Source organism: Palaemon carinicauda, chromosome 39, assembly GCF_036898095.1.
Source record: "Palaemon carinicauda isolate YSFRI2023 chromosome 39, ASM3689809v2, whole genome shotgun sequence".
NCBI lineage: Eukaryota > Metazoa > Arthropoda > Malacostraca > Decapoda > Palaemonidae > Palaemon > Palaemon carinicauda.
The window spans coordinates 14238993-14252976 of NC_090763.1; the positions used below are offsets into that span (position 1 = coordinate 14238993).

Genomic DNA, 13984 nt, shown 5'->3' on the forward strand with positions numbered 1-13984 from the left:
TCTCCATGGAGAACTTTGACTTCTGAACGAAGGCATTGAGAGCAGTTACATCCAGGACCGGACAAAAGCCTCCCTCTCCCAAAAGAGAGACATTTGATGTTGCAAAGTCTGTTTTGCAGAGAGGTCTTATCAGAGTAACTAACAAAGGAGGTTTCACTAGGAAAAAGATTTCGCATCCATCCTAAAGGAATAGCACGGACCTCAAAGCTATCCTGCCCCACTGTCTGGATCCTTTAAGAGATTCAGCGATCCACCCAGGGGGCTGTAAAAATCTCTGTGGGGCTGCCACAAGGTCCTCGACCTTAACGTGGTTAGACCTCCACCCTTGCTATCCTGGAATACCTGATAAGGAAGCTGGCTTCATAGGTTTATATGTCTCATTTACCTGCTTTCCTTGAGAGACTCAGCAATCCACGCAGGGGGCTGTAACAGTCTCTGTGGGGCTGCCACAAGGTCCTCGACCATAACGTGGCTAGACCTCCACCCTAATGACATATCTGTTTTAGACGTTATGACGTTGTTACTGTTTTAAGAATGATTTATTGTTAAATTATTCTAATCATTTATTTATCTCCTTATTTCCTTTCCTCACTGGGCTATTTTTTCCTATTGGAGCCCTTTTCCAACTAGGGTTGTAGCTTGGCTAGAGAAAAATAAAAATAATCTTGTACCTCTGATACAAGATCTAGAGGCCAGGTTATTCAGAGGAAAAAAGAAAGCTGTCTTTCCTTGGTGCTTCTGAGACTCTAAACAGTCTCCCACCATCCTTTAAGCTTCATTGATGACCACGTGTAAATTCAGAGGGTGGCGAACGTGGAGCAACAGGCATAAAATAATTTGGAAACTAAACAAAAACTTTCATGAGTTTCTAAATCAACTGAATGACGAAAGGAATAAGGATCTTCTCCTTCTGAGAATCTTAAATTCAACAGGAGAAAAGTGATCACCAATGTCTTCTACTGACAAAGATCTTGTAAGACGTGGCGCCGAACGTCCTGAAAGACGAGGCGCCGAGCGTCCTGAAATACGAGGCGCCGAGCGTCCCGAGGCGCTGATCGTCCTGAAAGACGTGGCGCCAATCGTCCTGAAAGACTGAGCGCCGAGCGTAAAATGATCTTCATTACGTCACTCGGCGCGTTCAGTTCATCAGAGGGTTATCATGGCCGACTGGCGCTCTGGAACAAAAACCGTATCTATGTTGGTTCGTAAGCATTATAGTATTGCTATTATTAGCAAATGTGATGCAATGCAAGACTCTAACAGCAATTTTAGTAGCTTAACGTCCAACTCTCTTTGTTTTCCCATGGCAAGGGCGAGCATTCTTGGGAACGTCAACAGGAACGATCGAGAGGACGTCTGCTCGTGAGCTAACGCCTCTCGTTTCCTTTGGCCGATCGACATTCCTTCTCCCAGGGGTTGGGGAGCTTGGAAGAGGTCTAAAGCTAAGAAAAAACATCTACTGTGCTGAACAAATTAACTGCACTAATTAGCACTGACACTTGCACTTTTAACTCTTACACAAAAGACCATAATTAGTCCTGCCCGTTGTGATAGATCTTTCTCTACTGCCAAGGGCTTGAATGAGAATGCAAAATCGTTTCTAGTTCTTGCTATATAAAAATGTAACAAAATACTTTTTATAAAATATTACCCATTTTCAGTGTAAAAAAAAAATGTTTGAACACACTTACCCGGTAGTTACATATAACTACCGGTAAAGATAAATGTTATACATACTCACCCGGTAGTTATATATAACTACCGGGAAAGTTACATGTTATATGATTCAAATGAACAGATACAGGAATAACATATATAAATGTAAACAACCCTTAATTCTTAAAGGTTCCCAAAAATAGTGATTTGTTATTATTAAAATTAACAGAAATCGCAATAACGTATATATATATATATATATATATATATATATATATATATATATATATATATATATATATATATATATATATATATATATATATACATATATATACATATATATATATATATATATATATATATATATATATACTGTATATATATATATATATATATATATATATATATATATGTGTGTGTGTGTGTGTGTAAACAACCCTTAAATCTTAAGGGTTTCCAAAAATAGTGGATAGCTACACTTTACAATCGGAACACATATGTGAATATACGAATAATACTAGAATCCCAACATCGAAAGAAAATAAACAACGATATCAAGAATTGTTGGGACTGCATCGTATTTTCATGAGAACTACGCAGCGAAAATTAACAATACGCTAGTTCTATTCAATCTTTGAAAATACAGTAGTATCGATGATTTAAAGAACGAATACTAAAAACACTAAAATCTCTTAAAAATTAATATATTCTTTTTATATTAAAAGTTAAATACTTATTGTAAGTTAGTTTCATTCTTTACAAGAAAAAGCAAAGAAAAGAATTATGTAACATCATAATACGTAGTACTATGTTGCTTACGTCAAACGATTGTGACGTCATAGAGATGGTGGAACGATCTCCACCATCATGTTAAAGAGTAGGTTCGTATGTTTTATAGTAGGGGGAAAAAACTCCCATTCCTACCGCTGTTAAGATACAAACGTAGTTAAAGCACTAACACTCAGTAAAAATAAAATCCAACCAGCAAAGGCTAAAAATAAATTGTACATCACCAAGATAACTGGAATATACAGGTTATAGCAAGTGAAAAATCCAACATCTTGCCGCTAGCGCGGCAGGGAATATATGAGGGTTCCTGGAATGGTTCCTAGGTACCTCGCTAGGGCGCAAGAGTGGTACACCTGGCTATCCAATCGGCGATTGGCGCGAGATTCGAATTTTCTGCCGTGACGTCAGGGACGTAAGCTATATATATAACTACCGGGTAAGTCTTATGTTTAAAAATTACTTGATCATATTGAATGTAAGATAATTTTGAATTTCTACAATATGGGATTATTGCTGAATAGTTTGCAAGTTAGCTATAAAGATGTCAAGTATACGGTACGGTTTTTGTTTTGGCATCGACAGTTTTGTTATTATACTAAATATCATATTATTAGAACTGCAATACACAGTACAGTAGAAGAGATGAAAATTTAAGGCGAAGAACAAGAACATTATAGAGACCATTTTAACAAACATCACTGAGCACAAAAGACCATTAAAGTATTATTCTTTAAAATACTTTACAGATCTATGCATGTGGATTATCATGACCACAAAGATAGAATCTGCAAATATAGAATATTGAGGGGTAACTATACATTTAACCATGCACTATTCAAGACATACTTGATGTTCGATAATTAGGTCAGCATAAGTAGGAGGTGCGGAACCCCCATATTGAGTAGGGCCAATGAATCCTGGGTTAGGCGAGGAATTATGCGAGGTTTCTATGCTGTATCTAAACCTGATTCCGATAACTCAAACTGACTATTAAGCTAGTCATCACAAACTAAAATCTCAGCCTACGGTAAGGATGTGGTTGTAGGGTAGTGTGTACAGTAGGTGGTTGGGTCACTGTATTTTGGTTAACCAAAATACTCGCCCAGCAGGCTTCCGCACGTAGCACAACTGTTCTCCTTGCCAAATCAGAGGAGCATTGAAATGATGTTTAATCGAGAGCGAAGCTGAACAAGCACCAGAAAGTTAATAATTCGTGTCAGGTTTTTAAGCAACATACTCGTAGAAAATTAAGAGAAATCGAGGCTTGGAAGAAAACGGACCCGAGAATATAGTATTCGAGAAAAAGGCGGCAGTTAGTCTGGCAGGTTTCACTCATTTTGGCATGAAATTTTTTTTTTATGTTCTTGCTTTGTTGGTTTCTGCTTGTATTATTTTCAGTAATTCATTAAGTTTTCACATTAACCCACCAAAAATCTCTATTCCAGCCAGGGGTTCCCCAAATTACTGACGTGTGGTGGTATGGTAAATGGTCTTTCACATAATAATGGCTGGATGGGACTAACAAATATTTCCCTTCATTTTACTCAAATTTTATACAGTCGTACCATCAGTGTTTTTCTGAACTACCAGGTGGAAGGAAGCTCTTGTGGCCACTGCTACAAGAAAAGGAGCAAATTGGGAATTTAAAAAAAAAAAAAAAAAAAAAAAAAAAAAAAAAAAAAAAAAGTGTAATTTCGTTAATATATGTTTCCGCCAGTAGTATATGGGATTCAAAATAGAGCATTTGCAAAGATCTATTCGATTATGCGACTCACAACATCCTAGCTAATATTGCACTGTTCTATAATGAAACCTAATAGGTCATGTACTTCACATTAAAGTATCACCAAAGAATAACCACAATAAACCTTCAATTATAAATATCCAAGCATTAACACTCCAGCTTATATGCCAAATGCATACAGTGCAACTAAATATACAAAGTAATAATGCAGTGACATATAGCACCCTAACATATGGCTGTCAATCATATACCAAACAGTAATAGCCTACTTAAAGTTGTAGTGACTTTTCTTTAGGACTTAATAATTTACTTCAATCTCATTTCATGACCCAATAAAACTGCCGTAAGTACTAACAACGTAAATTTCTTCCCGAAACAAAGTTTTCTTCTCGAAATATAATAAAATTACGTAATCTTAGACACGCTTACTCATCAGGAAAATTGCAAATGGCCGGTTTAATCTATTTATCTCCATTTTTATATAAAGTCTAAGTAAAATACGCTATCTAGTCATCACTCATATGCACGAATGAGTTCTTAATACAAGCAATAACTAGAATTAACGAAAAAGAAAAGATCACCTGAGAAATCCAATGCAAAAGTAGATGGGATAGATCACACACAGATAGTCTGACAGAAAACAGCTGATCACGTCAGTGACGTCATAAAAAAAGAAATTCTCTGAGCCAATTAAACTTCGCCATTTTGACAGTTGTATTTAAGCTCAATTACTATTGGCTGAAGAGTATTGTAACGACATTTCCTATTGGTTGTTGTATAATTTACGGGGAATACATTTTTCATAATTGAAAAAAATTAACTATCACTTTATAGATAAATCTAAGAGAATTCCTAATCTTTTAATGAACTAGATTTGATCAATAAACCATCATCTTAAGAGAAATATAATTATTTCATAAAACGTAAACAAATAAAAAAGATAAATAAAATCTCGTGGTCGCTTTGTTCACAGCAAAGACAAACTATGGTTCAACCTAAATTAATTTACTTGGCCAAAAATTAGGAAACATCGTTTCTATAAATTATAATAATAAATTTTATTTACGAGAATGTTTAGAAATGAACAATGAATATAGAAAAGAATAACACTCGGTTGGATTAAGAAAATACTCGTAAAGACAAACACCATGTCAATTTCCCATTCGACGAATTTCAGATGTTTGGCAAACAGAATTAAATCACAAAATTTTTTATTCACAATCTGTTTTTGAGACAAATCTAATCGTCTGTGATGTGAACTAAAACAGAGAAAATAGACATTTTCTTATCGGGGTTAAGGACACAGAATAAATGTGTAAATTACCTATTACACAATTAAACTAAAAGACGGGGCTTGAAGAGTCACGAGTAAACTTTGGTATAGGAGGATAAGGAGACAGTAAATACGATAAAAGGTGGAATATGGATATTAGAGGCTTCTTGACAAAATATATTTGATAATTTGAGTCCCAGTAGCAAAACAGAGATGGTCAAAATCATTTATGAAGGAGGTAAGTCACTCAAGAGGAAAACAAGAGAAAATAAAGAAATAAGATTTTAACACGGTAATAAGAGTAGAGGAAGAGATACTGCATATATCTGTATGAAAAATTAAATTGTTCCAAGTTATGCATCTCAGTAAATAAGTGTCAGGATGCAAAAATAAATGATTGAAATTAGGTTGAGAAAGTTTTCATCTAATTATTTTCTTTTATTTTCACTTCACTTTACAAGTTATTAAGTCACTTTCTTTACATCATGTCAAGTCTATGGGCAGGATTTATAGAGGGGGAAAAGATTTGGTGAAAATAATCCTAATATAGTTAAATTCTATGATGAAGGCAGGTAGTTGTATAGCAGCCTAACAGCTATGGATCTAGACCAATGGTTGACGTAATCAATCCGGTTCTTTATCCTATCTTTCTTTTCATAAATATTTAAAACAATAGAAAGAGGAGTGGAAAATTACATCACTAAATGATATCATGAAAATTAGATATGCAAAATAAAAGGTTTAACTATCAATTTACTTTCAAATTCAGAAATAAATGGATATACAATACAAATCTCATGTTTGTCACCAAGCTTCTTATTAGAACCTAAATTTCGTAAAGCACTAATGCAAAGTGAACAACTTTGCAGGTTTTAACAGAGAAGATTGTGTGTAGTCAAGAACTTTGCAGGTTTTAACAGACAAAATTGTGTGTAGTCAAGAACTTTGCAGGTTTTAACAGGGAAGATTGTGTGTAGACAAGAACTTTGCAAGTTTTAACAGAGAAGATTGTGTGTAGTCAAGAACTTTGCAGGTTTTAACAGAGAAGATTGTGTGTAGTCAAGAACTTTGCAAGTTTTAATAGAGAAGATTGCGTGTAGTCAAGAATTCTGCAGGTTCTAACAGAGAAGATTGTGTGTTGTCAAGAACTCTGCAGGTTTTAACAGAGAATATTGAGTGTAGTCAAGAACTTTGCAAGTTTTAACAGAAAGAATTGTGTGTAGTCAAGAACTTTGCAGGTTTTAACAGAAGATTGTGTGTAGTCAAGAACTTTGCAGGTTTTAACAGAGAAGAATGTGTGTAGCCAAGAACTTTGCAGGTTTTAACAGGGAAGATTGTGTGTAGACAAGAACTTTGCAGGTTTTAACAGAGAAGATTGTGTGTAGTCAAGAACTTTGCAGGTTTTAACAGAGAAAATTGTGTGTAGTCAAGAACTTTGCAAGTTTTAATAGAGAAGATTGCGTGTAGTCAAGAACTCTGCAGGTTCTAACAGAGAAGATTGTGTGTAGTCAAGAACTCTGCAGGTTTTAACAGAGAAGATTGAGTGTAGTCAAGAACTTTGCAGGTTTTAACAGAAAGAATTGTGTGTAGTCAAGAACTTTGCAGGTTTTAACAGAAAGAATTGTGTGTAGTCAAGAACTTTGCAGGTTTTAACAGAGAAGATTGTGTGTAGTCAAGAACTTTGCAGGTTTTAACAGAGAAGAATGTGTGTAGTTCAGAACTTTGTAGGTTTTATCAGAGAAGATTGTGTGTAGTCAAGAACTTTGCACATTTTAACAGAAAATATTATGTGTAGTCTAAAACTTTGCATGTTTTAACAGAGAAGATTGAGTGTAGTTAAGAACTTTGCAGGTTTTATCAAAGATTGTGTGTAGTCAAGAACTTTGCACATATTAACAGAAAAGATTGTGTGTAGTCAAGAACTTTAAATGTTTTAACAGAAAAGATTGTGGAACAAATTATGTGTGTCCTTTTTATTAAATGATGGTGTCATTCATTCCTTTTATGTATTGATTATAGTAATATAATTTGAAGTGATTCTTTTTTTTTTTTACTACTTTCCTATATCTTTTTTTAGGTCGATTCAATAACCAATATTACTATAGCTTTTAGAAGTACCTAGACTCAACCAACACAAAAATATCTATGTATTTAATTGGCACTTCTGGAATACTCTGCACATACAGTAGGAATTTTACTCCTAATTAGTCAGTTGATATTTTCATCTTATATATCTTTATATTCTTTACGAATCTGTAATTTGGGGTACACGGACGTAAGAAGGAAGCAGAACTTCGTTCTCACATAAACAGGCAAAGGGTACTCGAATTCTTTTACTTGAGAATACATCTTCATTATTTATATATTAGATTTGGATTAACTAGAAGTAAACAGATTCAAATCAAAGACGGTAGCCATTTGGATTCTTGCTTTGCCATCTCCATGTATCAGCACCTATGGAAAGAAAAGAGAAATCATGATTAAAAATACTTTAAAAAACGTTAATGAACAATGGTTTTTTTTGTCATTATCATGATTAAATTCCTTTAAAAAACAACGTTTATGAACAATGGTGTTTTTTGTCATTATCAAGATGAAAATACTTAAAAAAAACATTTATGAACAATGGCTTTTTTTGTCATTATCATGATTAAAATACTTTAAAAAACAATGTTTATGAACAATGAGATTGTTCTCATTAAGTTAGAGTGAAAAAGATAAGTTATGTTTCATTTCATATTTTGTGAAATGTCAATTTGAGAGCAAGGCGAGTGCTGTAGTCAGTTACCTTCTCAAGGAGAACATTCAGGTCTAAAGTTTTATTCCAAGATGAAACAGAATTTAAATTTTGTATCATTGGCTTAAAATAATCACCAAAGCCATCAGTTTGAGATCCAGAATACAGGCATTTTAGGAATCTAATTATTATCATTATTACTTGCTAAGCTACAACCCTACTTCGAAAAAACAGGATGCTATAAGCCCTGGGGCCCCAACAGGGAAAATAACCCAGTGAGAAAAGGAAACAAGGAAAATAAAATATTTTAAGGACAGTAACATTAAAATAAAGAAGTCCTATAAAAACTATGAAAACTTTAACAAAACAAGAGAACTCTAACCCAAGACAGTGGAAGACCATGGTACAGAGGTTATAGCACTACCCAAGACTAGAGAACAATAGTTTGACTTTGGAGTGTCCTTCTCATAGAAGAGCTGCTTACCATAGCTAAAGAGTCTCTTCTACCCTTACCAAGAGGAAAGTAGCCACTGAACAATTACAGTGCAGTAGTTAACCCCTTGGGTGAAGAAGAATTTTTTGGTAATCTCAGTGTTGTCAGGTGTATGAGGATGGAAGATAATCTGTGAAGAATATGCCAGACTATTCGGTGTATATGTAGGTAAAGGGAAAGTGAACCGTAACCAAAGACAAGGATTCAATGTAGATGTCTGGTTAGTCAAAGGACCACAGAACTCTCTAGTGGTAGTATCTCAACGGGGGCTGGTGCCCTGGCCAACCTACTACCTATTATTATCATTGGGGAGAGTATGTATGACCTAGGGGCTGATAACAGATAAACGTGCCCAAAATACCAAATATTTAGAACTTTGACAAGATTAGGCATACATAGGCCAAATTTTTTAAATCAGCGTTTTACTTCATATGCACGAGTCTTTAAAAGCTCAAACTTGCAATGAAAGTTTTCTTATTCAACGGGCTGACACAAATATCTTTTTATAGTTTATTTATGAAAAATCTAGTTTAATGTTGTTACTGTTCTTAAAATGTTATTTCAATTGTTCATTACTTCTCTTGTAGTTTATTTCCTTCTTTCCTCTCCTCACAGGGATATTTTTCCTGTTGGAACCAATAATATTGGATCCTTCTCTCTGGTTATGGTTCATTTTCCCTTTGCCTACACACATCCATACTGAATAGGCTGGCCTATTCTTTACATATTCTCCTCTGTCCTCATACACTTGACAACACAGATTACCAGACAATTCATCTTCAATAAAGGGGTTTACTGCACTAATTTTTCAGTGGCCACTTTCCTCTTGGTAAGGGTAGAAGAGACTCTTTAGCTATGGTAAGCAGCTCTTCTAGGAGATGGACACTCCAAAATCAAACCATTGTTCTCTAGGCTTGGGTAGTGCCATAGCCTCTGTACCATGGTCTTCAACTGTCTTGGGTTAGAGTTCTCTTGCTTGAGGGTACACTCGGGCACACTATTCTATCTAATTTCTCTTCCTCTTGTTTTGTTAAAGTTTTTATCGTTTATATAGAAGATATTTATTTTAATGTTGTTACTCTTCTTAAGATATTCTATTTTCCTTTTTTCCTTTCCTCACTGGGCTATTTTCCCTGTTGGATCCTCTAGGCTTACAGCATCCTGCTTTTCCAACTAGGGATGTAGCTTAGCTAATAATAATAATAATAATAATAATAATAATAATAATATAAAGGTTATACGTACACATATCATCCACAGTGCGATAAGCTTTCCATCCAAGTTCGTTCTCAGCCAGTTTTCCTGATGATGTTGTCTGCTGCACATCGCCACTTCGTCTTCCTACTATCTTGTGGGGAATATCCTTTCCACACGCCCTATGTACAAGATGAGGTTTGTTAGTATCGCTTCTATGTAAAGCATATGCAATTAATATGCATACGACTAAATGCATATATCTATAAATATCATTCTTGTGTTCTGTTTTCTTGGTAAGTCTAGTAGGCTTTTCTAGTAAGTTTTTCCCGGATCAAAATTCCATAGAAATTTATACTTTACAATTTGCGAACAAAAAATAGTGAAGACCCTTAAAAAATGACAGTTCAAAATTTGTAACAACCAAAACAAAAATGAAATTTAGTGATGTTCCCTAAAAAATTACAACTCACGATCTAAAAAGAAAAAAACTGAAATATAGTGATGTTCCCCCAAGACTGACACTTCACAATTTGCAAAAAAACATACAAAAAGGAAACCTAGTATTGTTCTCTAGAAAATCACAACTCATAATCTAAAAAGTAAAAATACTGAAATATTATGATGTTACCCCTCCAAGAACGACACTTCACAATTTGCAAAAAAAAAAAAAAAAAAAAAAAAAATTGATGAAAAAAAATTGGTGCTGAAAGAAAAGAAGAAACTTAGTGATGAGGAATAAGCAAACTTAGTGCTGAAGAAAAAAGAAGAAACTCAGTGATGATCCCCAAAATCTTTACCTGCTGAAAGCTGCAATCATTTCCAAGACAGTCACTCCCTGGCCTCTGCCCAGGTTATAAGCTTTGGCTCCGTGGAAATTCTCATCGAAGAGCTTGCCAAGAGCAGCGTTGTGCCCCTCTGCTAAGTCCATGACATGCATGAAATCACGAATACCTACAAAAGGAATTTATATGGTTTATATATATACATACATACATATATATATATATATATATATATATATATATATATATATATATATATATATATATATATATGTGTGTGTGTGTGTGTGTGTGTGTATATATCATATATACATGTATATATATATATATATATATATATATATATATATATATATATATATATATATAATATATATAGATCTATATATATATATATATATATATATATATATATATATATATATATATATATATGAATTTTACTTTTCTTAATATCAGCTCTAATGTTTTAGTACAGTAATTGTTTTGTTGATTTCAAAAAGGCTTCAGATAAAAATAATGGAGTTTTATGACATGCATGAAGTCCTAAATAGTTACAAATGGATCTTATAATGTTTATACAGTATTATCGTTTTTTTTTTCACTTTTTTTAAACTCAGCTCTATTGTTTTAGTACAGTAATTGTTTTGCTAATTTCAAAAAGTCCTCAGATAAAAATCTATCTATCTATCGAGGTGCCATGTCCTCAACGTGGGCTGTCAATTGCCTTCACCTGGTCCTGTCTCTAGATCTCTTCCACTGTCCTGGGTTAGAATGCTCTTGCCTGAGGGTACACTCAGACACGCTATATAATTTCTTTTCCTCTTGTTTTGTTAAAGTTTTTATAGTTTATATTTAAAATATTTATTTTAATGTTGTTACTGTTCTTAAAATATTTTTTCCTTTTTTCCTTTCCTCATTGGGCTATTTTCCTTGTTGGGGCCCCTGGGCTTTTAGCGTCCTGCTTTTCCAACTAGGATTGTTGTTTAGCAAGTAATAATAATAATAATAAATTGTCTACCTGTTACATTCTAAAAATAATGGAGATTTATAACATGCATGAAGCCACAAATACTTATAACTGAATTTTATGTTTATATCATCCATTATTCATTTTTTCCTTGAATACCAGCCCTTGTAATACATTAATTGTTTTATTAATTTAAAAGTCATTAGGTAAAAATAGTGGAGTTTAGAGAAAACATCAGCTCTGTATTAGCAAAGTAATAGTTTTATTGATTAAAAAAAAATATCTAATAGAAATAACGTAGTTTTAGAAGAATCAAAAGAATCCTGTTGCTCTTATGATATTTATCTATTTTATTGCCTGCAGAATATGTAAATTGATTACAAGACAAAAGTGCAAGAAAAATACCAAGAACTACAGAAAGAATATTTTGTAGTACAGTAACTCTTTTATTGATTATAAAAAGTCACCAGAAAGAAATAATGGAGTTTTAGAAGACTCAAAATAATTATGTTGCTCTTAGAGAATGAAATGTAAATGAATTACTATACACAAGGGCAAGAGAAAATACAAAGACCTAAAACAAGAGTATTTATTATTATTATTATTATTATTATTATTATTATTATTATTATTATTATTATTATTATTATTATTATTGTAGCTGTTGTTGTTATCATTATAATTATTATTATTATTATTATTATTAAATATTATCATTATTATCATTATTATTACTATTATCATTATTACTATCTAAGCCAGCCTTCCTTACTTTCTTCACTTCTTTCCAAAACTTTTTCTTATTCTCTTCATATGAATGACCCAATCCCTGACCCCACCTCAGGTCAGCTGCCCTCTTTGCCTCACGTACCATGCGCTTTACTTCCACATTTTTCTCTCTATATTTTTCATACTTCTCTATACTATTACTCTGCCGCCATTCTTCAAAAGCCCTCTTTTTCTCTTCCACTTTTACCTTCACTCCCTCATTCCACCATTCACTGCCCTTCCTCATGATGCCTCCAACAACCTTCTTGCCACACACATCACTTGCAATCCCAACAAAATGTTCTTTTACTAACTTCCACTCCTCCTCTAAATTGCCAGTTTCTCTTACTTTCACTTCGTCATATATCATTTTCAACCTTTCCTGATATTTACTTTTTACCCCCGGTTTTATTAGCTCTTCAACCCTCACTAGCTCCCTTTTACATCCACCTACTCTATTCCCCCACTCTTTTGCTACAACTAATTTTCCTTCCACCAAAAAATGATCAGACATACCGTTAGCCATACCCCTAAGCACGTGCACGTCTTTCAATCTTCCAAACATTCTTTTAGTTATCAACACATAATCCATTAATGCCCTTTCTACTACTCTTCCATTTGCCACTCTTACCCATAAATACTTATTTTTATCTTTCTTTTTGAAAAAGCTATTACTTATCACCATCTCTTGCTCAACACACATATCTACCAGTCTCTCACCACTTTCATTTTCACCTGGTACGCCATAGTTCCCAATGACACCTTCTACCTCTCCAGCGCCCACTCTAGCATTCAAGTCACCCATGACAACTACATAATTCCTTCTACCCAGTCCTTCTACACAACTAGTTAATTCATTCCAGAACTCATTCCGCTCTTCTTCACTTTTCTCACTACCTGGCCCATACGCACTGACAAACGCCCAACATTCCCTACCCAACCTAACCCTTACCCACATTAACCTGGCTCAAGAATTGAAGAGACAGTGAAAGATGGAAATGGAAGGTTGTTAAAAGGAGAGGAGGCAAGGAAAAGATGGGCGGAATATTTTGAAAGTTTTCTGAATGTTGAGGATAATAGGGAGGCAGATATAATTGCTGTTACAGGTGTTGAGGTGCCAGTGATGGGAGATGAGAATGAGAGAGAGATTACAATAGATGAAGTGAGGAGAGCACTAAATGAAACGAGAGTAGGAAAAGCGTCTGGTATGGATGGTGTGAAAGCTGAGATGTTGAAGGAAGGGGGTGTGACTGTACTTGAATGGTTGGTGAGATTGTTTAATATGTGTTTTGTGTTGTCAATGGTACCAGTAGATTGGGTTTGTGCATGTATTGTACCACTATATAAGGGTAAGGGAGATGTGCATGAGTGTTGTAATTCAAGAGGTATTAGTTTGTTAAGCGTAGTTGGAAAAGTGTATGGTAGAGTAATGATTAATAGGATCAAGGATAAAACAGTGAATGCAATCTTAGAAATACAGGGTGGTTTTAGAAGAGGTAGGGGTTGTATGAATCAGATTTTTACAGTTAGGCAGATATGCGAGAAATATTTAGCAAAAGGTAAGGAGGTGTA

General features: G+C 34.1%; 1 protein-coding gene and 1 long non-coding RNA gene across 4 annotated transcripts in view; both read right to left on the bottom strand.

Annotated features, from left to right (window-relative positions):
- LOC137631013 (uncharacterized) overlaps positions 1–4854 on the bottom strand; it is an 84921-nt gene extending 80067 nt beyond the window's left edge. The window contains exon 1 of the long non-coding RNA XR_011041837.1: positions 4774–4854. This is a non-coding gene — a long non-coding RNA (uncharacterized lncRNA). The remainder of the gene's footprint in view (positions 1–4773) is intronic.
- A 2863-nt stretch (positions 4855–7717) lies between these two features.
- LOC137631497 (UDP-glucose 4-epimerase-like) overlaps positions 7718–13984 on the bottom strand; it is a 48051-nt gene continuing 41784 nt past the window's right edge. For 2 of the 3 annotated variants that reach the window (XM_068363260.1, XM_068363259.1), the window contains exons 8-10: positions 10690–10843; positions 9941–10071; positions 7719–7919 (exon numbers count right to left, since the gene is read on the bottom strand). In XM_068363260.1, the coding sequence (XP_068219361.1) occupies positions 7867–7919; positions 9941–10071; positions 10690–10843 (338 nt within the window). In that variant the 3' untranslated portion in view covers positions 7719–7866. Of the gene's footprint in view, positions 7920–9940; positions 10072–10689; positions 10844–13984 lie in introns of all 3 variants that reach the window. The other variant, XM_068363261.1, reaches the window with a different exon arrangement.